At 51.2% G+C, this 21464-nt stretch overlaps 2 protein-coding genes across 4 annotated transcripts in view; one reads left to right on the top strand and one right to left on the bottom strand.

Moving 5' to 3' along the window:
• USH2A (usherin) overlaps window positions 1-8379 on the top strand; it is a gene marked incomplete at its 5' end in the record, with an annotated part of 394535 nt that extends 386156 nt beyond the window's left edge. Inside the window, 6 exons of the mRNA XM_084868505.1 lie at window positions 523-699; window positions 2309-2392; window positions 4477-4721; window positions 5386-5457; window positions 6313-6531; window positions 8190-8379. Of these exons, the coding sequence (XP_084724631.1) occupies window positions 523-699; window positions 2309-2392; window positions 4477-4721; window positions 5386-5457; window positions 6313-6531; window positions 8190-8279 (887 nt within the window). The 3' untranslated portion in view covers window positions 8280-8379. The remainder of the gene's footprint in view (window positions 1-522; window positions 700-2308; window positions 2393-4476; window positions 4722-5385; window positions 5458-6312; window positions 6532-8189) is intronic.
• A 579-nt stretch (window positions 8380-8958) lies between these two features.
• Window positions 8959-21464, bottom strand: part of KCTD3 (potassium channel tetramerization domain containing 3) — a 36778-nt gene continuing 24272 nt past the window's right edge. For 2 of the 3 annotated variants that reach the window (XM_084868874.1, XM_084868873.1), the window contains exons 10-18: window positions 20026-20141; window positions 19198-19285; window positions 19004-19120; window positions 17221-17391; window positions 14837-14992; window positions 13859-13955; window positions 12305-12489; window positions 12071-12209; window positions 8959-10807 (exon numbers count right to left, since the gene is read on the bottom strand). In XM_084868874.1, coding sequence (XP_084725000.1) covers window positions 10261-10807; window positions 12071-12209; window positions 12305-12489; window positions 13859-13955; window positions 14837-14992; window positions 17221-17391; window positions 19004-19120; window positions 19198-19285; window positions 20026-20141 — 1616 coding nt within the window. In that variant the 3' untranslated portion in view covers window positions 8959-10260. The remainder of the gene's footprint in view (window positions 10808-12070; window positions 12210-12304; window positions 12490-13858; window positions 13956-14836; window positions 14993-17220; window positions 17392-19003; window positions 19121-19197; window positions 19286-20025; window positions 20142-21464) is intronic. The other variant, XM_084868875.1, reaches the window with a different exon arrangement.

Raw genomic sequence — 21464 nt, forward strand, 5'->3', positions numbered from 1 at the left:
AAATGGCCATCTCCTGGAGTTAATAGTGTTAAGGGTCCTTTGCCTGTTGAAAGAGGGGAAAAGCAACAAAATATGAGCTGCGGGGTTATGCTGGTGAGCAGAACCATCGTCTGTTAATGGTTTTCTTTCATAAAACACCATCGCCATTGATTTTGGGGGGGGGAAAGCAGGTGCAGCATTGCTGAGAAAGCACTGCACACTTTCCCACTGGTGGTCTCTCTTCCATGTTTTTTAAAAATATGTTTTATTGACTTTTTACAGACAGGAAGAGAGAGGGATAGAGAGCTAGAAACATCGATGAGAGAGAATCATCCATCAGCTGCCTCCTGCACACCCCCTGACTGGGGATGTGCCTGCAACCAAGGTACATGCCCTTGACCGGAATCGAACCCAGGACCCTTCGGTCCGCAGGCCAACGCTCTGTCCGCTGAGCCAAACCGGTTTCGGCTCATATATAATTTTTTAAAGGTACAGACCCTCGGAGGTCATCCTTTTGCTAACAGACAGATGTCTCTCCCGCAGCCCCTCAGTACCAAGCCCCGTTCTCCGTGACCAGCAACGTGACGACGGTGTGTGTCAGCTGGGCCAGCACCTTCCTCCTGCACGGCCCGCTGAGGGAGTTCGTGCTGACCGACGGGAGCCAGCGCCTGTACCGCGGCCTGGACACTACCGTCTACATCCCCAGGACAGGGGACCGAGGTGAGTGGGGGCTTCTGCACCTCCGTGTGGGAGGCACTCGGGGCCCTGGTGTCACGGGATGGTCACTCTGACCCGTGGCCAGCAGGGCCTCCGCTGCCACTTCAACTCTGGTCCCTTCATGAAAACATACACCTGTAAGTTTTATTTATTTTTTAAAAATGTTTCATTGATTTTTTTTTTTTACAGAGAGGAAGAGAGAGGGATAGAGAGTTAGAAACATCGATGAGAGAGAATCATCCATCAGTTGCCAATTGCACATCTCTCACTGGGGATGTGCCCGCAACCAAGGTACATGCCCTTGACAGTAATGGAACCTGGGACCTTTCAGTCCGCAGACCGACGCTCTATCCACTGAGCCAAACCAGTTTCAGCTATTTATTTTTATTCTTAATATATTTTATTGATTTTTTACAGAAAGGAAAGGAGAGGGATAGAGTTAGAAACATTGATGAGAGAGAAACACCCATCAGCTGCCTCCTTCACACCCCCTACTGGGGATGCACCTGCAACCAAGGTACATGCCCTTGACCGGAATCAAACCTGGGACCTTTCAGTCCACAGGCCAATGCTATCCTCTGAGCCAAACTGGTTTCAGCCATCTGTAGGTTTTAAAGGAACAGGGGCAGACCATATGCAGAACAAGATACACTGTGTACCATCCTTTCTCCTCTGGCAATTCTTTTTTAATTTTTTAATGATTTCAGAGAGGAATGGAGAGGGATAGAGAGATAGAAACATCCATGAGGAGAGAGGAACATGGATCGGCTGCCTCCTGCATGCCCCCAACCTGACCATGTGCCCTGAGCAGGAATTGAACGGTGACCTCCTGGTTCATAGATCGACGGTCAATCACTGAGCCACATAGGCCAGAGCGTGATAATTCTTTTACTTGGCTATATAAGCTCTAAACTCCCCTACTTCTGTTACACACACACATACACACACACACACACACACACTAAAGGCTGATGCACAACATTGTGTAAGGGGCATGGTCCTCACAACCGTGGTAGCTTGCTTCAGCCCTAGCAGCCCTGGCTTCATCCATAAGGTCATTAGGCTGTCCAGTCTAATTAGCATATTATTTAGCATATGACTCAACCGGTGTGGCTCAGTGGATAGAGCGTCCGCCTGCGGACCGAAGGGTCCTGGGTTGGATTCCGGTCAAGGGCATGTACCTTGGTTGCAGGCACATCCCCAGTCAGGGGGTGTGCAGGAGGCAGCTGATGGATGATTCTCTCTCATCGATGTTTCTAGCTCTCTATCCCTCTCTCTTCCTGTCTGTAAAAAGTCAATAAAACGTATTTTTAAAAAAATGACATATGAGCAATTCATTGCAATACATCCTTCCTGTGATCCTCGGTGTTTAATGAGGATCACAGGAAGGATCTCAGTGTTTAATGAGGATCACAGGAAGGATGTATTGCAATGTATTGTGCACTAATTGCAGCTCCATGATTATAAAATCAGGAATAGTTGTGTATTGGGTGACACTTCACCATTGCCCGGGAATTGTATTTGCAGAGGGTTCTTGCTGTGATGCACATTCTTCTGATAGTGTGCCCGCTGCTGTGGGTGCGGCTGACCGAGCCCCTTACCTGCTGTCCAGCCTTCCTTTTCCAGGTCACGTGCACCACGGAGGAAGGAAGCGTCAAGACGCCCCTGGTCCAGTACGACCCCTCCGCTGGCCTCGGTGAGCGCCCGCCTGGCCTCCCCCCTGCTCCTTTTTCTAGAGAAACATGCGTGTGCTTGTGTCCACACACGTGCACTGGTATGTTCGCATAGACTTAGGGAAGGAATTGTGGGAAGGGTCGGAGGAAATCTTCCAAAGCCCTCGTGGAACGGAGGTGGGCAAGGAGTTAGGACTGGCCTGTGGGTCCGGAGAGAGAGGGCCAGCTGCCCTCCTGCGCAGACTCTGCCACCGGAAAGAGCTGCGCACACGCCCCTGTTTCCCAGACAGTGATGTGCGTGCGGAGAAGCCACAGCGGGGAGATCAGAAGAAGAGAGAGGCCCCACTTTTGCAATAAAAGCGCCCCCTTGGTGTTGGCCACTTGTGTTGGTGGCAGCAGCCACGTTCCAGATTCTGCACGGGGGTCGGGGGAATTGTCCTGGGTCCTCCGTGAAAGGTGGCGATCGGCCATCAGAGCCAGCTAATGCAGCCGGAGGGAGAGAACTACACCTTTCTGGAACGTCTTTTATTTGTTTTTAAATATATATATACTTTTACTGATTGCAGACAAAGGAAGGGAGAGAGAGAAACATCAGCGATGGGAGAGAATCATGGATCAGCTGCCTCCTGCACGCCCCCCACTGGGGATGGAGCCCGCAACCCGGGCCTGTGCCCTTGACCAGGAATGGAACCATGACCTCCTGGTTCATGGGTCAGCGCTCAACCACTGAGCCACACCGGCTGGGCCAGGCACCTGCTCTTGTACATAAGCCCATCCCAGTGGACCAGGTCCCCAAACTGAGCGCAGACCACTGAGGGGCCGAGTCCCTCCAAGTGACAGGGACTTGGAAAAGAAAGGTTTCCGCTCATGGGAAGAGGAGCTCCGAGGACTGTGCAGTCACAAGACACTCCGAGATGCATCGTCCCGCCAGCGGGAGCAGTCAGCTCTCATTTCTGTGACAAAGCGTGTTCCTGCTGCCCTGCTCCTGCCCGGAGGCAGCCTTCCAGCAGGAGGGACAGGCCGGCTCACCTCCCCCTGCGCTCCAAGGGCCCTTTCCTTTCCGAGGCTTCCCTCCGGCAGCCGCCCTGCACCCCCAGTCCTCTCAGGCCGGCGGTCCACTGGGCCCGTCAGATCCACTTCTGGAGCCACGGCCTGTGCCACGCAGACAGGCCACCGCTCTCCGAGGGCACAGCCAGGCGGCGCTCTCATTGCAATCAAACAGCACACACTGGTTCCTAGTTAGGGGGCTTCTGGCCTACGCGGTGACCCCAACTCTTCATCTTAGACGTGAGGGAAGGGAGCCCCGGAGGCACAGGGACTCGTCACCACGGGGCTGTCAGAAGTGGACACTGGGTCACATCCCTGCAAACTCCCTCCCATGTACTGCCCAGCACGGGGGGAGGTGGCAGACCTGCCCCGGAATGACCTCTCTCCTCTCCTTCCTGTCCCTCCTCCTCTCCCTCCTGTCCCTCCTGTCCCTCCTCCTCTCCCTCCTGTCCCTCCTCCTCTCCCTCCTCTCCCTCCTGTCCTTCGTGTCCCTCCTCCTCTCCCTCCTGTCCCTCCATCTCTCCCTCCTGTCCCTTCTTCTCTCTCTCCTCTCTCTCCTCTCCCTCCTGTCTCTCCATCTCTCCCTTCTCTCCCTCCTGTCCCTGCTCCTCTCTCTCCTGTCCCTCCTGTCCCTCCTCCTGTCCCTCCTGTCCCTCCTGTCCCTCTTCCTCTCCCTCCTGTCCCTCCTGTCCCTCTCTCTCCTGTCCCTCCCGTCCCTCCATCTTACCCTCCTGTCCCTTGTCCTCTCTCTCCTCTCTCTCCTCTCCCTCCCGTCTCTCCATCTCTCCCTCCTCTCCCTCCTGTCCCTCCTCTTCCTCCTCCTCTTCCTCTTCTCCCTCCTATCTCTCCATCTCTCCCTCCTCTCCCTCCTGTCTCTCCATCTCTCCCTCCTCTCCCTCCTCCTCTCTCCTCCTCCCTCCTCTTCTTCCTGTCCCTCCTCCTCTCTCTCCCCTCTCTCCTCTCCCTCCTGTCCCCCCTCCTCTCTCTCCTCTCCCTCCTCTCCTTCCTCCCCCTCCTCCTTTCTCTTCTCTCTTCTCTCCCTCCTCTCCTGGTCCTGCAGGCCTGGAGCTGACCACGCCCGGAGGGAAGAAGGGGCCGGGGAGCAGAGGCACGGAGTTCTACGGCGAGCTGTGGTTCATCGTGCTGATGGCCGTGCTGGGCCTGATCCTGCTGGCCATCTTCCTGTCGCTGGTCCTGCAGCGGAAGATCCACCAGGAGCCCTTCATCCGCGAGCGGCCGCCGCTGGTGCCCGTGCAGAAGCGGGCGTCCCCGCTGAGCGTCTACCCGCCCGGGGAGACCCACATGGTTCGTCTGGGGGCCACCCGCTCCCCAACGCCGGGCAGAGTCCACGTCACCGGGACTGGGCCGGGGCTGTGTCTGACGGGACACAGCGAGGGCTGGGAGCCCACCTCCGAGCTTTCCTTTTGTCGTTTCATCCTCACCTGGGGATAGTTCTCCCATTGATTTTTTTAGAGAGCGTGGAGGGGAGAGGAACATTGATGTGAGAGAGACACATTGATGGGTTGCCTCTCACACAGGGATGGAGCCTGCGATCGAGGTCCATGCCCCTGATCTGAATCGAACTCGGGACCCTTCAGTCCTTGGGCCGATGCTCTGTCCACTGAGCCACACCGGCCGGGGCGAGTTTCAACCTTAAAAGGTGGAAATGCGTGAACGGTAGCCTTATCCGCCCCCCAGGCCTCCTTTCCCCGGGACACAGCAGGGAGCACGGGGGCCCCTGACCAGGCTGCGGTGCCCAGGAGCAGGCGTGTGGGGGACATGGAAGGGCAGGGCTCCTGGGGGCCGGTGCGGGATGCAGCCGTGTGCAGATGTATGTATAATATGTACTGGTACATGCGTGTCTCAGGATGGGGTTGGAACGTGAGCGTGCGACGCTGTCACTGGAAAATGCACTTGAATGTGCTTTGAGGTGTCACCAGCGCTGACCCCACCTCCCGTCTGTCCCCAGTTTGACTCCGTGGCTGATGTGTCAGACGCGACCAGCAATGTCACCCTCAAGAGCTACACCATGCACTTCCAGGTAGCGCCCCCCGTGTGCTGTGGGGTGCATGGCCTCTGGGTGGTGTGATGATATGAGGGTAGCGCAGAGCCCGCCCATGTTTAAGAGCGGCCGGACTTGGCTCACAGCGCAGGCTCGGGCCTAATCAGGGTATAGACCTTAGGGTGCCTTTGTGATTCTGATATGGGTACCGGACCTGTTTATTTCGGAGGCTGGACTCTATAACAAGGGGAAAGACAGGGATGAGAAAATAGGGAGGTGGAAGTCCAATCACTTTTTTTCTTTTTTAATATATTTTTTTTATTGATTTTGTACAAAGAGGAAGGGAGATGAGAGTTAGAAACATCGATGAGAGAGAATCATCGATCAGCTGCCTCTTGCACATCCCCTACTGGGGATGTGCCCGCAACCAAGGTACATGCCCTTGACCGGAATCGAACCCGGGACCTTTCAGCTCCCAAGCCAACGTTCTATCCATTGAGCCAAAGCGGTTTCGGCCACTTTTTCTTTTTTAATCCTCACCCAAAGGTATTTTTTCATTGACTTTTTGGGAGAGTGTAAAAGGGAGGAGGAGACAGAGAGAGACACTGATGTGAGAGAAACACATCAATTGGTTGCCTCCTGCAGGGGCCCTGACCAAGGCCTAGGCTGGGGCGGAGCCTGCACCTGAGGGACGTGCCCTTGACCGGAATCTAACCCAGGACCCTTGGAAGTCCACAGGCCGACGCTCTATCCACTGAGCCACACCGGCCGGGCCGAGATGCACACGTTCTCAAGGGCAGGACAAACGGGCTCCCTGCACAGGTCACGGGAGGGCACTGCTCACCGGGCTGCTCAGGGCGTCCCCGTCGGTCACAGCGGCCACTTCCTCCGCAGGGCCTGGCCGACACCAAGATCCCGCGGCCCGGGGCCCGCCTGAGCCTCCGGAGCAACCACAGCATCTCCGTCCTGCGCATCCCGAGCCAGAGCCAGCTCAGCCAGGCCTCCCAGGCCTCCCTGCACCGCAGCGTCAGCCAGCTGCTGGCCCTGCACGACAAGCAGGTCCTGGTGGACGACGCGCTGTGGGAGACCATCATGGGCCATGACAGCGGCCTGGTGAGTGAGTGCCTTACCCCGCCACCCCCCACAGCCTGCACTCAGCTCCCCGCTCAGCTCCCCAGCGGGGTGACCGTCACCAAGGCTGCCTTCTCCCTCACCTGGCACAGGGCACCCCTCCGCCCCTTCACCCACAGCTTCCTGGTGTCGCTATGCCTGACGAGCAGGGTAGAAAGGTGTCTTGTCTTGTTAGCTCACAGTAGGGCTCAAAAAATAAACTAAAGTGAGAGACATACATGGTGGTAGGGACTGGAAACGTACTTAGCCTAAGAATGAGGCACAAGATACACACTCTGATGTTCGCCACGAGCCCCAGTGTCTGGAATGAGCAAATCCCTGGTTTGAACCACCTAACGGACTTCTTTATTGTGCGGCTGCCTAGGTGCCTGCTGGCGGGCCGGTCCTTGGGGACAGTAGGTGATAGAGAGCCAGCTAAGGGCTTCATTCGCACTTCCCTCCACGGCAGAATTACCGCGCCCCCCCCCCCCCACCATGTCTCTTCCAGCCTCTGCTCTCCCCTTTCCTTCTCTCCAAGCTCTAACATCTCCTTCACCCCAAGAGTTGCTGGCTTCCTTTTGAAGCCCTTCTTAACGAAAGGAGACTCTTAGAACAAGTTCCAGACTCCAGGTTCTCATCACAGTGACAAAATAAAACACACAGTGGCCTTGTTGGGTATGATGATGTATGATAGGCATTTTAAAATTTGTATTTTTTTTTAATTTATTTCAGAGAGGGAGGGAGAGATGGAAACATCAATGATGAGAAGCATTGATCAGCTGCTTCCTGCACGCCCCCCCACACTGGGGATCGAGCCCACAACCCTGGCATGTGTCCGACCAAACTATGACACCTCCTGGTTCATAGGTCAATGCTGATCAATCACTGAGCCATGCCGGCTGGGCATGTGATAGGCTTTTTAAATCAAGGATTTCCTTGATGTTCACAGGACACAGTGCCACGGTCCCATCTCAGATCTAAAGTTTCTAAGTGGCAGGAGTCACTGAGCTGTTCACAGATCACGTCAGGTGGGTGTGCACAATAGCGTCCTTGTGGCTCAGTGCACACCGCGGGGCTCAGGTGCTGGGGGTCCTCGCCCGAGGGCAGTCATTTTTTCATGCACTGGGACCCAAAACATCACGTGACTGCAGAGCCATTTTCCCCTGTCCCACAAGGAGCCATTTGGGCCTGCTGTCCAGTGCTAGGAGCAGGGGGCATGCTGTGACTGCTCTGAAGACGCCAGTAGGTGGCGCACTTTCCTCAGGATTGATATTCCTGAACCTACTTAGTACACACAGAGGCAGTGAGTGGGGACCACAGGGCATAGAGCTTGCATACTAGCTCTCACACTTGCATTTTGAACTAAATCTTGTGTGTATTTCTATATAAAGGCTGTGTAAGTACTCCATTTTTAACACTTTCTTACTGCCCACCCCATTTTTGTATATTGTTTCCGCTTTGCAGACCAGAAAACTTAAGGCTTAGAAATTAGAAAGATGTTAAGTTTGGCACAATGGGAGCGTCCATGATGCACATGGTTTCGTCTGTGCGAGTGACGTGATGCTTCCGTGAGTTTAAGGTTTGAGTGTGGAGCGTAGGGGGTTAGCCCGTGAGAAACGAGACGTGCTGCTGAGGGCCTAACGCGGTGGCTTCCTTTGCAGTACCTGGACGAGGAGGACCTGATGGACGCCATCAAGGGCTTCAGCTCCGTGACCAAGGAGCACACCACCTTCACCGACACCCAGCTGTAGCCGGCACCGCAAACCGTGAGTGACATGGGAGGCGGGCTGCACGCCCCTTCCCGCGCCGTCTCACACCTCACACACGAGGAACCGCTGCTTGTCATTCTCTCACCCATCAACGCAGTGATGACGGGTTACCCAGGAGAGGCTGTGGTCTGAAACCGAGGGCACCATGCACATGCAAACCACACCTCTCACCCGGCTCTGACGGAGAGCGCAGGTGAAGAGGAGTCAGTAGTCTCAGAGCATGTCCCTGCGGGTCCAACCCTGTGAGGACAGCTGTTCTCGTGGGCACAGGCCTGGCGGGGTCACCAGAGGTCGCACGCTCAGGGAGGGTGTGTACTCGGGTACACTGTTCAGGGACCTTCCCACACCTGACACAGCGTCCCAGTTAGAGGGACGTGTCTGCTCCCAGTAGCCTTTCACTCTTGGAAAAGGCTGTGTTCAATACTCAATTTCTTACATTTTCTCACTCTCCCACCCAACTTGTATGTGACGATGAGAAAGATGGGACAGACAATGACAACCTTAGCGACAGCGAACTTGTGCGTCGCCTGCCATCTTTCCTCGCTGGCTCCGTAAGTTCCTCTCATACATACTGGTTCTCCCGCCCTTTGGTACGGGAAGACAGGGACAGACGCATGTAGGTGCACTTTACACAGGTTCCTAAAACCACTGAGAACACAGATAGTCTTCCTCCTTTTTATTGGACTTAAAAATAAATACAGGACAACGGTCATGAAACCACTGGCGATATGGTAAACTTGAAAGCATTTATTCAGTTTTACTCACTTACTTATTTCCTGGAATGGGAATATATACATTTTTCACCAGTAAATGCTTAATGCTTCACAATTACCGTATTTGCAGATACTTAAAAGTCATTCCAATCACATGGAACAAAAATACAAAACATTATCTTTTTTTAACAATTTAAAATATATTCAAAGGAACATTTTTGCAGCAGCCCAGACCTTGTAGTTTCCTCAGCATCCACAGGCGTCTACAGCCACAAACCTAGCGTACCCACTCCGGTCTCCCAGTTTTAAAATCAGACTGTTAGTGACACCTCTGGTTGTAAAGATAATCATGGCGACTTAAATTCTAAACATTCCAGCGCATCTGGAAGAAATGGGGACGGTTCCATTTCGGATGCATGGCCATTAACTGGTTAACTAAATGGCCGCGGCCTGATTTGATTGTTTATGTTAACACGGTGGCTCCTACACGAGGCAGCCTACCCTGGGTAGTGTTCCCTTCTGGGCACTCAGAGCTTTGTCCTTACTGTTCCACTATTCCACCTGTTCACACACAGACAGCTGCGCCCACTGTAAATAAGTGTAAGTGGGCTTTGGGCATTTACTGGTGATACATGCTAAGGTTTGAGACCAACAATGAAACTCAGGAGATGACCTACACTGACAAGTACCCTCAGCATCAATAGTGTTGTGAATGACACGGCATTTCTCCACAAACATAGCACCTCGTTAAGTATCGGTAAACACTGTGCAACCACAATTAGGGTGAGAGACTAAGGTCCATGACTGAGAAGTGTGTGACTTCAGATAACCAGCGAGGCAGGCTCAGGCGGAGCCTACGGGAGGAATGTGGTCGGTCGGTCCCCATGTTCTCAGGGGTGTTCCCCTCCGGTTGAGGTGGGGGAGTTACGACATGTGTTTCTGAGCTCCCTGGACTAGCTTTACAGATTACCAACTGAACGTACTTGTTCAGAAAGGTCACGAGAGCTCTGTTTTTTTCTGGTTACTCCATCTCATTGTGTTAGGAAGGTTGGGAGAGAAGTCCACGTTGGTGTAGAGTTTTGGTGTGGAAGCTAGTGTACTGGACCCAGGAGTTAGACTCATTGGTCCGGTCCTGCCTCGGGCGCTGGGTGTCCGACCCCACACAGAGGCCCACGTTCGGGCTGGTGGCCCGCGCCTGCTGTCAGACACCCGAGCGCCCCCTGCTCCCCGCGGACCACCCCCTGCAGGCCTCACAGGCTGTACTCCTGCCCCGAGGAGTCGCTCTTCTTGTGCCGGGGGGACGGCGTGGTCTTGGTGGGGGACGGGGACGCGGTGCCAGGCGAGTCGGTGCCTCCGTCGGAGGTGCTGGGCGAGGAGGCCAGGTGGGGCCCCTTCTTCCTGCCCAGGAAGCCGCCCCCGTCGAACCCGCCTTTCCTGCGGGGCTCCCCTCGGTCGCCGTCGTCCTCGGGCGCCCTCCTCTTGGCCTCCGGGCCGGCCTCGGCTGCTCCGTGTGTATCCGCCTCCCTCGCTCCTCGCGCCTCGGCTCCGGGGGCCGAGGCCTCGGGCCCCGCGCAGCCCCCCGCCGCCCGCTTCGCCTCGGCCTGGCTGGGCCCGGGGCCGGCGTCCTCGGGCCCGGCGCGCTCCAGGCTGCGGTGCAGGTGCAGGCTCTGGAAGTCGCGGTAGCTGTGGAAGCTCTCGGTGCGCCGCGCCCGGGCCAGCAGGGGGCTCTCCCGGTACGGCCGCACGGAGCTGTAGGTGGCGGCCTCGGGGATGGCCTCGTGGTGCTGCAGCTGGAGGCTGGAAGGGTTAGAAATCAAATCGCAGGTCAGGGCACGTCTCAGGAATGAGACCGCAGTGCACACACGTGTTACCTAAACATGTAGACACGTTCTTACTTCTGTCTGTAAAAGCACATTTAAGTGCTTTAAAGTTACGTGTGTATGAACTACCCATGCAAATATCGCAGGTGTAGTCAGTGAAGCGGGATTCTGTCTCCAATGACAGGGGCATAAGACATTTATTAGCTGCAGGTGGACACCAGCGTGATCAGACATTTGTGTGATGGACCATCTGGCAAGGTGAGGTTATTACTGTACTGACTACACAGTGGAACCTCGTTTCTCGAACGTCTCCCATCTTGAACAGTTCGCTTCTCCCTGACAGCCCTGCCATGCTGACACCTGTAGGATCAGCCTCTCAGGTGACAGGAGAGAACGCACAAATGCACATTTTAGCAGTTTATTGTGCTGTGGGTATTTGTGCTTTTGCTTTCATTGCTGCTTATTGTTAAATTTTCATGACCTTTTTCTTTTAAAGTGCTTGTTTATAGATTAAACAGTACAACAGACGTGTACTATATAAAAGAAAGATTAAAACAGCATCACTTGGGGGGTCTGGAATGGATAAGATTTCGATTTACATTATTTCTCCCCATTAGAAATAATGTAAATCGAAGACTCGCTTTCCATCAGCCTCCTGGCACAAATCAAGCTCGAGCAACGAGGTTCCCCGCCTTCCCTATGCTGTACTCACAGCCTCGGGACTGTGTTTGTAGCTCAATCTGTGGATGGCTGAAAAAGCTGGGGAAAGGGCTTTAAAACCACGGTAGAACCAGCATCAAGCCTTGAGTTTAGATTTGGATTTTTAAAAAAACATTAAAAAAACATTAAAAAGATAAACTATGCCATTGTCTTAAAAGTACATAATGCGTGCAAATTCCGAATCGTTATGTTGTACACCAGTAACTGCTGTGTGTCAGTCACACCTCAGCAGAGTAAGTTACATGGTGTCTGAAGGTCAGACAAGACAATGCGATCACTGTGTCCCTCGGGAACAAAAATGCCACATACTATCCATGGTCACAGATGACTTTTCTGATTTCCTTTGAACGATTCTCAATCTCAAAACGGGACCCAAATGAGCAGAAATTCACACAGTGAGGTGAGGGATAAAAATGTCCTCCCTGTGAAAGATCCAGCTGCGTGCCCTGGAGACACTCAGTGGGAAAGTATTTTGTGACGGCAGTGCGGTGGGAAGCGGGCAGCCTGTGGACAGTCCCACCTGGAGCCGGCCTCGCGGAGCCGGCTGTGCTGCACCACCGAGGCGGCCGGGCTGATGCTGGGCGTGGCGCAGCGGGACGCGCTCAGGTCGCACTGGTCCAGCAGCTTCAGCAGCTCCTCCTCCGTGGGGCCGCCTGCATCTGCGGGAGCACACACACACACACGCACACGCGTTACAACACACACGCGTCACACCGGGGCCTGCGCCCGCCCCGCACCCTGTCCCCACACCTACCCCTGTCCTCGCTCTTGCTGACCATGTCCATGGCGGTGGTCAGGTCCCACATCTGGATGCTGCCGTTGGTGTGGCCGGTGAAGAGGTAGCGCCGGGGCCGCGAGCCCATCCTGCTGGAGCCTTCGCACTCCCGCACGGTGAAGGCGGAGATGGTGGTGCAGTCCACGGCCTGGATCTCACAGATCCTGGAAGAGACGGCGCCCAGCCGTCAGCCACGGCCGGACGGCACTGCACAGGAAGTAACTCCAAAATCCCAATTACCCTCAGAGCTGAACACCCCACAGGCATGAACAGATGTGAAGGGGTCAAGGCAAGTAACAGGAATCAAAGGTACACTGTTCCTTTAGTCTAATGAAAAGGTTCTTATAAAATAATGCACTAAGTAATTGAAACCAGGCAAATAATAAGTCAATGTTGAAAGAGCCTTGGGAAGAATGGAGCAGTTCTTTCAAAGGAAGCTATGGACATTCATTAGAAAAGATGTTGAGAAGTCACTTAAAAGGTATGTTATGCGTAAATCATACAAATCTGAGACGAGAAATGTACAGCCTGTGGAGAGGACTATACTCTGACCTCTCGGGGCCTGAGCTGTCTGTAAGCAAAAGGCTTCACATGAGCTGCATAAGGGGCTGCTGTTCTATGTCTGCTTATTTTTATAAATCTAGCTTTTCCTCTGGAATCGTCAAGTTCACAGGTATAAACTGTAGTTGGTACAACACACTACTGTGTGAGCTAAAGAGAGGGAGGAGGTTAGAACGGAACAAGATGAAATACTACCGTTGCAGTTTTAATAAACGTTTGGCAGCTTCTTCCAATCTGCACGGAACACTGAGTGATTTATAACATTTCTCAAGGTATAATTTCATTTTTACCTTATAGGCTCCTAATGCATTTTCTTTAGTACATAAAATTTTCCAGAATCAATTCATGCAATGAACTTTGGTAAAAAAATAACTGAGAATTAATAAAAACAGTAACATTAATAGAGTATCCATGAGTATCCATAACTTCCTTAAAAAGTTCTAAGGAATTCTGACATGCAAAAAAAGTTGTATGTTTTTAAAGAAGAGAAATGTTATACTCAATGTGTCTGAGGTGATAACGTTTTTAAAACAGTCAAATGGACAAGACGGAGGAAACTAACTTCTACTCGGCGTCTGCACTAGTCAGGGCTACACCAGATGCTTATGCTCATTTGGTCCTACGCCCTCCTACAAGGTAGGGACCTTCTTTTATGGAGAAACGGGGGCTCAGAGAACCAAGGAACTGAGGGTGAGTGTCAGCAGCTGGTGAGGAAGAGCCAGGACTGGCCCTCAGGTCAGCTCCCGCCGCCCCACTCCTGTGCTGTGTTTGCTCCGCTGTCACTAGTCCTTCCTAACTGTCCAGCCTGAGGAGATCTTAAGTGTTCCCAGAGATCCAGCACTCAGTGTCCTGTCCTCATTCCAGCTAAAGCCAGATGAGGCAGCGGACAGATCCTCTCGGCCGTGTGTCTCTGCCCGCACTCTGACCCATGGTGCAATGCGCTGTGTGTGGTCTACGGCGCAGCCAGCTCACCTCTTCCCGGTGGAGGAGAGCCGGACAAACAGCTTGTTGGTGATGGGGACCACTTTCTGGATGAACACCTGCTGGTCATCTCGCTCTCCAAAGGGCCCTTGATCAGACGATGCAAAAAAAGTTCAAGTTTAAATAGTTTCATTTAACATTAATACTGCGGGGGGAAGGATTTTCATGCCTGTCAATGTGGCCTTCATTCCACGCCAGACAGACAAAATGCAATGATGCGAGGACTTCAACTTGCATGAAAAAATTTAAGAAATACATAATTCAAATCTGCTTGTTTTGCAGGAGGCTGTTAAAGCTGATGGAAGGAATAAGCTCAGGAGCATCCATGGTCCGAGCCCGTGGGAAACCTGGGGACGCATAAGCCCCCTTTACGCACTCCCTCTGAGAATGTGCTCAGCTCCTTTTATGCACTGACTGTACTTTGGAAAGTTTGGAAAGCCAACATGCAGTCTTAGAAATAAAGTGCAACCTCATTCAATAGAATTTAGTGAATCAGAAGCCTGCACCCTACCAAGTTTTCTTATCTAATGAAAGATTCAATTATCTTCACTTGGTTACACTTGGCAAGGCAAGTCATTGACTCAGCATCCATTTTGGAAAGATTCTTAAAAGTGTTTTCATAAAAAACTTAAACGTAACATTTTAATAATTCTTACCCCATCATACTCAATAGCTAAAATATTCACAAAAGTATATGATGTGAATCATACAATGAGATGAACAATTTGAGATGAACAATTATTTATTAGATAAAATGTTCCAATTCGCATAACCATCCTGGATTTTAATTATAAACAAAAATGGTTAGCATTTGGAGATATGTGCTAGATTTGTTTTAAATGAATTTCATAATTAAAATGAAAATTTCATAATTAAAATGAAAAGCTTTTAAAACTCACTCCCAGGTTTTACTCTTGTTCACTCTGCCCCGCCCACACGGGGTGGGAAACCCCACACCAGCTCACTCACCGATGTCGTTGGCAGAGGTGTAGCTGCCGGGACTCTCCGTCTCCTCCAGAGACAGGATCTTGAAGGAGGCGAGCGGTGTGGACCCGGGCTGAGTGGAGATCATGCCTCTGAACCGTGTCACCGTCCACGTCCGCACGTGGTTGTTATCTGCACAGACTAGGAGGGAAGCGGACAGCAGAGCTGTTACATGGGGATCTGTAAGAGCGCCACAAAACGCTTTTATAAACACACTGGCTTTCACTGTGACCATTCAATAGGTCCTAGCACATCTCTGGAGTGGCAAATGGCATCTTTATCCTAAAATTATACTAAATTTTTAATTAACCAGCAACAGTGAGAGCTAAAAGAATATGGTGTACCTGTCTGCACATGTAAGGTATGTAAGTAAATCTATGGAGCCTTATGAAAGTACCCTCTAGAGTAGAAAAGGTTAAAGGAAAGTGTTTGTAAGAGAAAAGATAGTAAACAAGTTGCCTAGTTTATTTTTTTAAACGAGAAATTTTCTCCTTCTGTTACTCAAATATTAACCTAGACCAGGAGCGACTGGACATGTATCGTCACAAAGGACATTTGTCAAAAGCTATTAGGAACCAGTGGTTTTTTGCCCACTGACAGTTACATGAGGAAAACTAAAATAAGATTTCCTATAAAGCTGAGAGTTATTGTTATATTATTTGATAAGAGTATGTATTTATTTTAACTTCATTTACTTAGTATATACCCACTTAATATTTATATGACAGAGATAATTCTTACAAGTAGCCTCTTTTTTCTCCCTTTAGTCTAAACACATAAATTAAAAATACAAGCAAAAAAAAGTATCATTAATGTAAATTTTGTGGCATACCTTAATAAAAACTTATACTAATTTGACATGATTCTAGAAACTTGTTACCAATAAGCTATGAACTCCTCAGTAAATACTAGGAAAACATCTGAAATTAACTGTAGACATGCAACATTTCTTACTGGTAAAATTCCATAGTTGCACTGGTAAAATTCCATAGTTGCACATTTTAAAACAAAACTTTAGAAAGAAATTTAATTTTGGCTAATTGCAATAGAAATAAAAAAAATGTACAAATATTATTTAGGTAACAAAATTCTCAGTATACCAGCTTTCTGTTAAAAAAAAAAAAAAAAAAAAAAAAAAAAAGACATTTAGTTCTAGGCTGTTGCTTCATGGGAAATAGCCTGATTTCAATATTGACCCAAGGATTCAGAAAATTTTAAATATCTTTAAAATTATGGCAAATGTTATTTGGTTCAAATGAGCAACTATGGCAATTTTGTTAATTAAAAAACTATGAAGACATGAAAACAAACACTGGGAAAAAGAAAGTCATTACATTTATATACACATTTTTACACTTACATTGATGTCCACCAGGTGGCAGAGTAACATACTGAGCATTTCACACACAAAGTATTCCAGATTTGTGGCTTAAACTGGACAGTTTTTTTTTTGTTTTTTTTGTTTTTTTTTAAATATATTTTATTGATTTTTTTACAGAGAAGAAGGGAGAGAGAGAGAGCCAGAAACGTCGATGAGAGAGAAACATCGACCAGCTGCCTCCTGCACACCCCCCACTGGGGATGTGCCCGCAGCCAAGGTACATGCCTTTAACCAGAATCGAACCCGGGACCTTTCAGTCCAAAGACAGATACTCTACCACTGAGCCAAACCGGTTCCGGCTGGACATTTTTCTTGACAAATTTACTTACATTTCAAACCAACATGAAATGGAATTAAAATGCAAGTTTTACTATGTAGTGTGGCACATGTTACCATATCATCTCCATCAAAATAGCAGCAATTACTACTGCGATTCCTAAGCACTGTCCTGTAAAAAGAACCCTGCTGAACAGTGATTCTCACAGGAGCAAACGGCCTGACCCCGCCTCCCTCTAGTAGAGGTGACAGTTCTGCTGCAGAAGCAGAGTTCTTTGCACACAAGGTGCCGTCTCCAGGAGGAGACCTGTGGGCTTGGTTCCGGATCTGGCTCCGGCCCTGCAGGCTTCTCACTGAGTGCAGTGATGCAAGTTCTTCACCTGGCATTAAAGTTTTAAAGAACCCTAACCGGTGTGGCTCAGTGGATAGAGCATCGGCCTGCGGAATAAAAAGTCCCAGGTTCGAGAGCAGGTACCTTGGTTGCGGGCACATCCCCAGTACAAGGTGTGCAGGAGGCAGCTGATAGATGTTTCTATCCCTCTCCCTCTCTGCAAAGAAATCAATAAAATATATATTTTTAAAAATTTTTAAATAAATGCATATTTTTAAAAGATATTTTGTACTGAAGGCAAAAATATGCCCAGGAATGTAGAAAAGGCTGCTTTGATGGTCTCCCAGAGGCACGCGTTCCGTGCGCGCCGAGCCTCCCTACCTGACACGAGGTGCTTCTCAGACAGCATGATCTTGGTCACGGGGCTGCGGTGCACGGTGAAGGTCTGGAAGAGCTGCGGGCCCGAGCCCACGGTCTCGGGGTGCTGCACGATCACCCGCACGGCCCCCGCGCTGGTACCGTAGGCGATCTCAATCCAGTTCCCGCTGACACCTGGCACAGGCGAGGGGGACATCAGGCCACAATAAACATGGAGAAAGCTGCCCTCTCAGAGCCCCCCTGGGAGGTGGGAGGCAGAGCTGACCCAGTGCCCCACAGCTCGGCTCGGGAACCGGGGACTCTCTGCGCCTCACCCCACTCCCTGCACTGTGTGAGGTTCTCACAGCAGCTGTCACACACTGATCATCTATTCCCGTCTACCCTCCTCTCCTCCCTGGACAGATGCCTCATCTTCTTGTCTAGGTCAGCCTGTAGAGTGCCCGAGACAGAATAGGTCTATAAACATTTACTGAGCAACAAAGCAGATTCAAGTGCTGAGATCACCACCGCCACCCCCAGTATTTCCAACGCCATCGTCCGTGATCCTTCCAGCCCAGCATGACCATCTCTTACGTTCACGTGGCTCCACTACAGAATGTTCCTGGAGGAGTCAAGTGGAGTACTAGACCCTCCTACTTCAGTTTCCAAGCCCTTCTCCCTGGACACACACACCCCCACTGGCTTACAGCGCATGTGCCGCACTGTCACTAACCTTGTCCAGCTCCTCCCGTCAGGCCACCTGTGGCTCCGTTTCTAACAAGCTCCCGGCCCCCCCCAGAGCTGGAGGAGGACGGGGTCAGGGGCCTCTTCAAGAGCCTCAGACAGGGAGCCTCCGGGCTCTGCCGGCGCCTCACCCGGTTCCCCCATTCCTGAAGCCGGGCCGGAGAGCTCTTCCCCTGGCCGGCCGGCGGCTCCTGCCTCTGCAGCAGCAGCAGCGCAGCCTCCAATTCAGACAAAGGAGCTGAGCTCGCTCTGCAGAGGGCAGCTCGCTGTGAGAGGCCGGGCAGCCAGCATTCCACCCTGTGCGCCACACTGTCCGTTATGGCCAGAGCCTGTGCACCACACTGTCCGTTATGGCCAGCGCCGCCAGAGGCAGCCGGGAGCCATTAACGGAGAGAGCCTGCCGGCTCGCTGGGCCCGGTATAAACTCGCCTCAGTCTCAGTCCAAACCCCCTGTGGGCACTAGAACTTGGTTTTTTTCAGACCAAGGAATGATTTCCTTCAGAGATTTCCATAAAGTGACATTTTATCAGTAACCCTCAAACCTATCGCTATCACCGTGCACATTAACCTTCCTACACTTCCTGTCATTACCGATTAAAGTTCCCGTGTATGTTTACTGTTCACCCCGGAATATAAGAACAACTTCCCAATTGACAGAGCTTGTTAATTCCATTGCAGAGGCCTTTGAAAGGCAATGAAAATTACCCTGAACTTCCAAGTAAAATGTCTTCCCACAACTGAAATTTGAGATTTGCAAAGGAAACGAGCTCATCTCTGTCCAATAAAGATGAACAGTCTAAGAGCTCCTGCTTTTGGTTAAAAAATAGAAAGGCTCCTGATTTCACAACAGAGCCAGCTACTGCAATGGGAAGGTCGAAGTGACGTGTTTGGTCACTCCGGTTGACGCTGTAATGATTCGGGGGAGGCAGTGCAATGTCGCACCCGGGGCTGCCTGCCTGGGCCCTGTCTGTCGTTTGCATGAACACACGTGTGCTCTGCATACAGACGTGACACCCTCAGCTCTGCCATTCGGGAAGCGAGCACGGGAGCTGCGGGCACTGACTTGTCTTGGGTGTGAGGTACACGCTCAGCGCGGTGATGGCGTCGTTGGAAGGGTCGTGGTAGAGTTCGGTGACGAGGAGATCGTTGTCCTTCATCCGCAGAGGGAACTTCTGCATGTCTGCAAAACAACGCTCCCGTCACCCTGAGGCCAAGAGCGCGCGCACTGAAGGTAAAGACGGTGACGTGCTCACTCACCGATGTAATAGATGGACCCGTTGTTGCACCCGAGCAGGAGGAACGACCCGGCGGTGTCGTAGCTCGTTATAGGGACGACATCCTGAACCTGAGGGGCGAGATGGTCATCAGATGTCAGATATTAGTTACACTTTATTCTCTGCTCCGTTTTCTCAGAATTCTTTTAATAAAACACTACCAATATTCACTGTAAGTGGGGCTTAGAAATGGACGTTCTGTACGCACACACGCGCGCGCACACACCCTGCACAGGGAATGGTGAAGAATCACGTGTGTGATTCCCTTTAAAGCTTTTAAAACGGAATTTCCACAGGGCACTTTCCTTTCAGAATGTGGGATGATTCTCTTGGTGCACATGGTTCTGGGGCCACCGCACTGAGGGCTGGAAGGCCAGGTCTGAGCAGGGCACGCAGCCATCAATGGCCTGCTCGGTCCCTGTGAGGGACACACTGAGGCCAGAGCACAGATCTACCAACTTGGACAGTACTTCTTCCCTCGATAACCATTCTTCCTGTGAAAAGGCAGCTCCTGTGCTTTCCCTCTGCCCCCTGCAGACTTCACCTGCTTCCTAGGAATTGGCATTACGGCAAATAAGCTCTCAGACTAAAGAGCTAAACGTTGTAACTCAAACCACGTCAAGGAAATAAGGGCAGATCGCAGCTTCAAAACTTTGCAGAGTGACTTCAAATTCTAAATAAAAACAGTCAAATTTCATCCAGAAGCAAATGTGCCAATGCATATATTCACTCATTCTGCAGAATCAAACAGACAAAAGGAACCCCACAGTCAGCAGCCGCTGGTGGCGGCCGCTGCTCCCGGGGGGCTCACCTGCCAGTGCTGAGTGACGGCGTTCCACACGCCCACCTTCCCCGTGTGGCTCGTGGCCACCAGCTGGTTCCCGATGAAGAAGAGCGCGTCCACGGGCACGCCGAGGCTGAACACGCCTGAGAGAATAAGAAATAGAGGCTGATCAGTCATCAGTGGAACCCAAACCTTAAAAACACGTTAGCGGTGACTGCTTTTAACCTAGTCTCATTTCTACAAACCAGGTACTAATACTTAGGGAACCAGAAATAAGCTTATACACTCCCAAAGCAGGCAGACGTCTGCCCCCTGGTCCTCGCACTCGGATAGGGCGTCCTGTCATCGGCGGCTGTGGTGCCCGCACCTAGTTATCTTTCCGAACAAAATAAGCTAACCGGCTCCTGCTCCCCCAATCAGAGAGCCACTGCGCTGCTCTAAAACCCAGGGAGGGTTAGCTGCGGCTCATGGACCAGATGTCTGGGAACCACTGGTCTGAGGAACACAGACTTGGGAAGCCTCAATGATCTAGACACCTGGAAATAAGCAAAAAAAAATAAAAATAAAAAAGAATAAAGAAATAAAATAAAAAGGAAGGGGGGAGACAAGCAAAGGAGCAAGGGGTCGTTCAGCACTCAGACCCCAGGCCTTCGCCCGCTTGTCTGAACCCCCGGTTTCCCAGCAGGTAGATCTCAGCGGAATTTAGTCAAAAGGCACGATTCTAGGCCACGGACTGACAACACAAGCCAGAGTATCACCGGGAGCTTACGGTGCGATAGAGGAAAGATTCCACCAGCCCATTATAGCACAGGTAACAGTAACACCAGACACACAGGAATAAACTACCCCGAGAGGCCAAAGGGATAGGAAGGGGTTGAGAATGTTTCTTCTTAGGGAAGAAGGCGTGAGAGTGGGTTTTTAAAAAGGTGAACAGGAGCTCATCACCTGGGCCGGCATGGGAGGCCCAGGGCATCTGAGGAAAGGGGTGTGGGGAGGAGGGGAGGGTGACAAGGGGGGCGGGGTAGTGAGGAGACTGGAAGGAGCCAACACTCTACATTAAGAGCAGGAGCATGACATCTGATGCAGAGAAGCCCGGGCTCCCCTGGGGGTGGCGCTCGCGGCCACACAGCGTCTCCCCAGCAGGAGCTGCTCCAGCCGCCTGTCCGGTTCTTGCTGTCTCATCTCTAAAGCAGCTGCAGCTAAAGGTCTTGGTGTCTAGTTCACCTTCAAAATGTTACAATCCAATTTTGATACAAGTAGTATTTTACCTTAATTATTTGAAAAATATTTTATGAAAACTGTCTTTTTATCTTAAAATGATGGGAAAATACCTCACCTATTTGTTGAATGTGGATTTTAAGCTGTTTCGGGTATCAGTTTTTTACTTTTTTTAAAAGTACCTATTATGTGACTACATGAACAATTTTCTCAGCATCTAGCTTAGAAAAAAATGGCATCGAAGAGAA

This window comes from Pipistrellus hanaki (assembly GCF_964339955.1).
Source record: "Pipistrellus hanaki genome assembly, chromosome: 20".
In the NCBI taxonomy this organism is placed as follows: domain Eukaryota; kingdom Metazoa; phylum Chordata; class Mammalia; order Chiroptera; family Vespertilionidae; genus Pipistrellus; species Pipistrellus hanaki.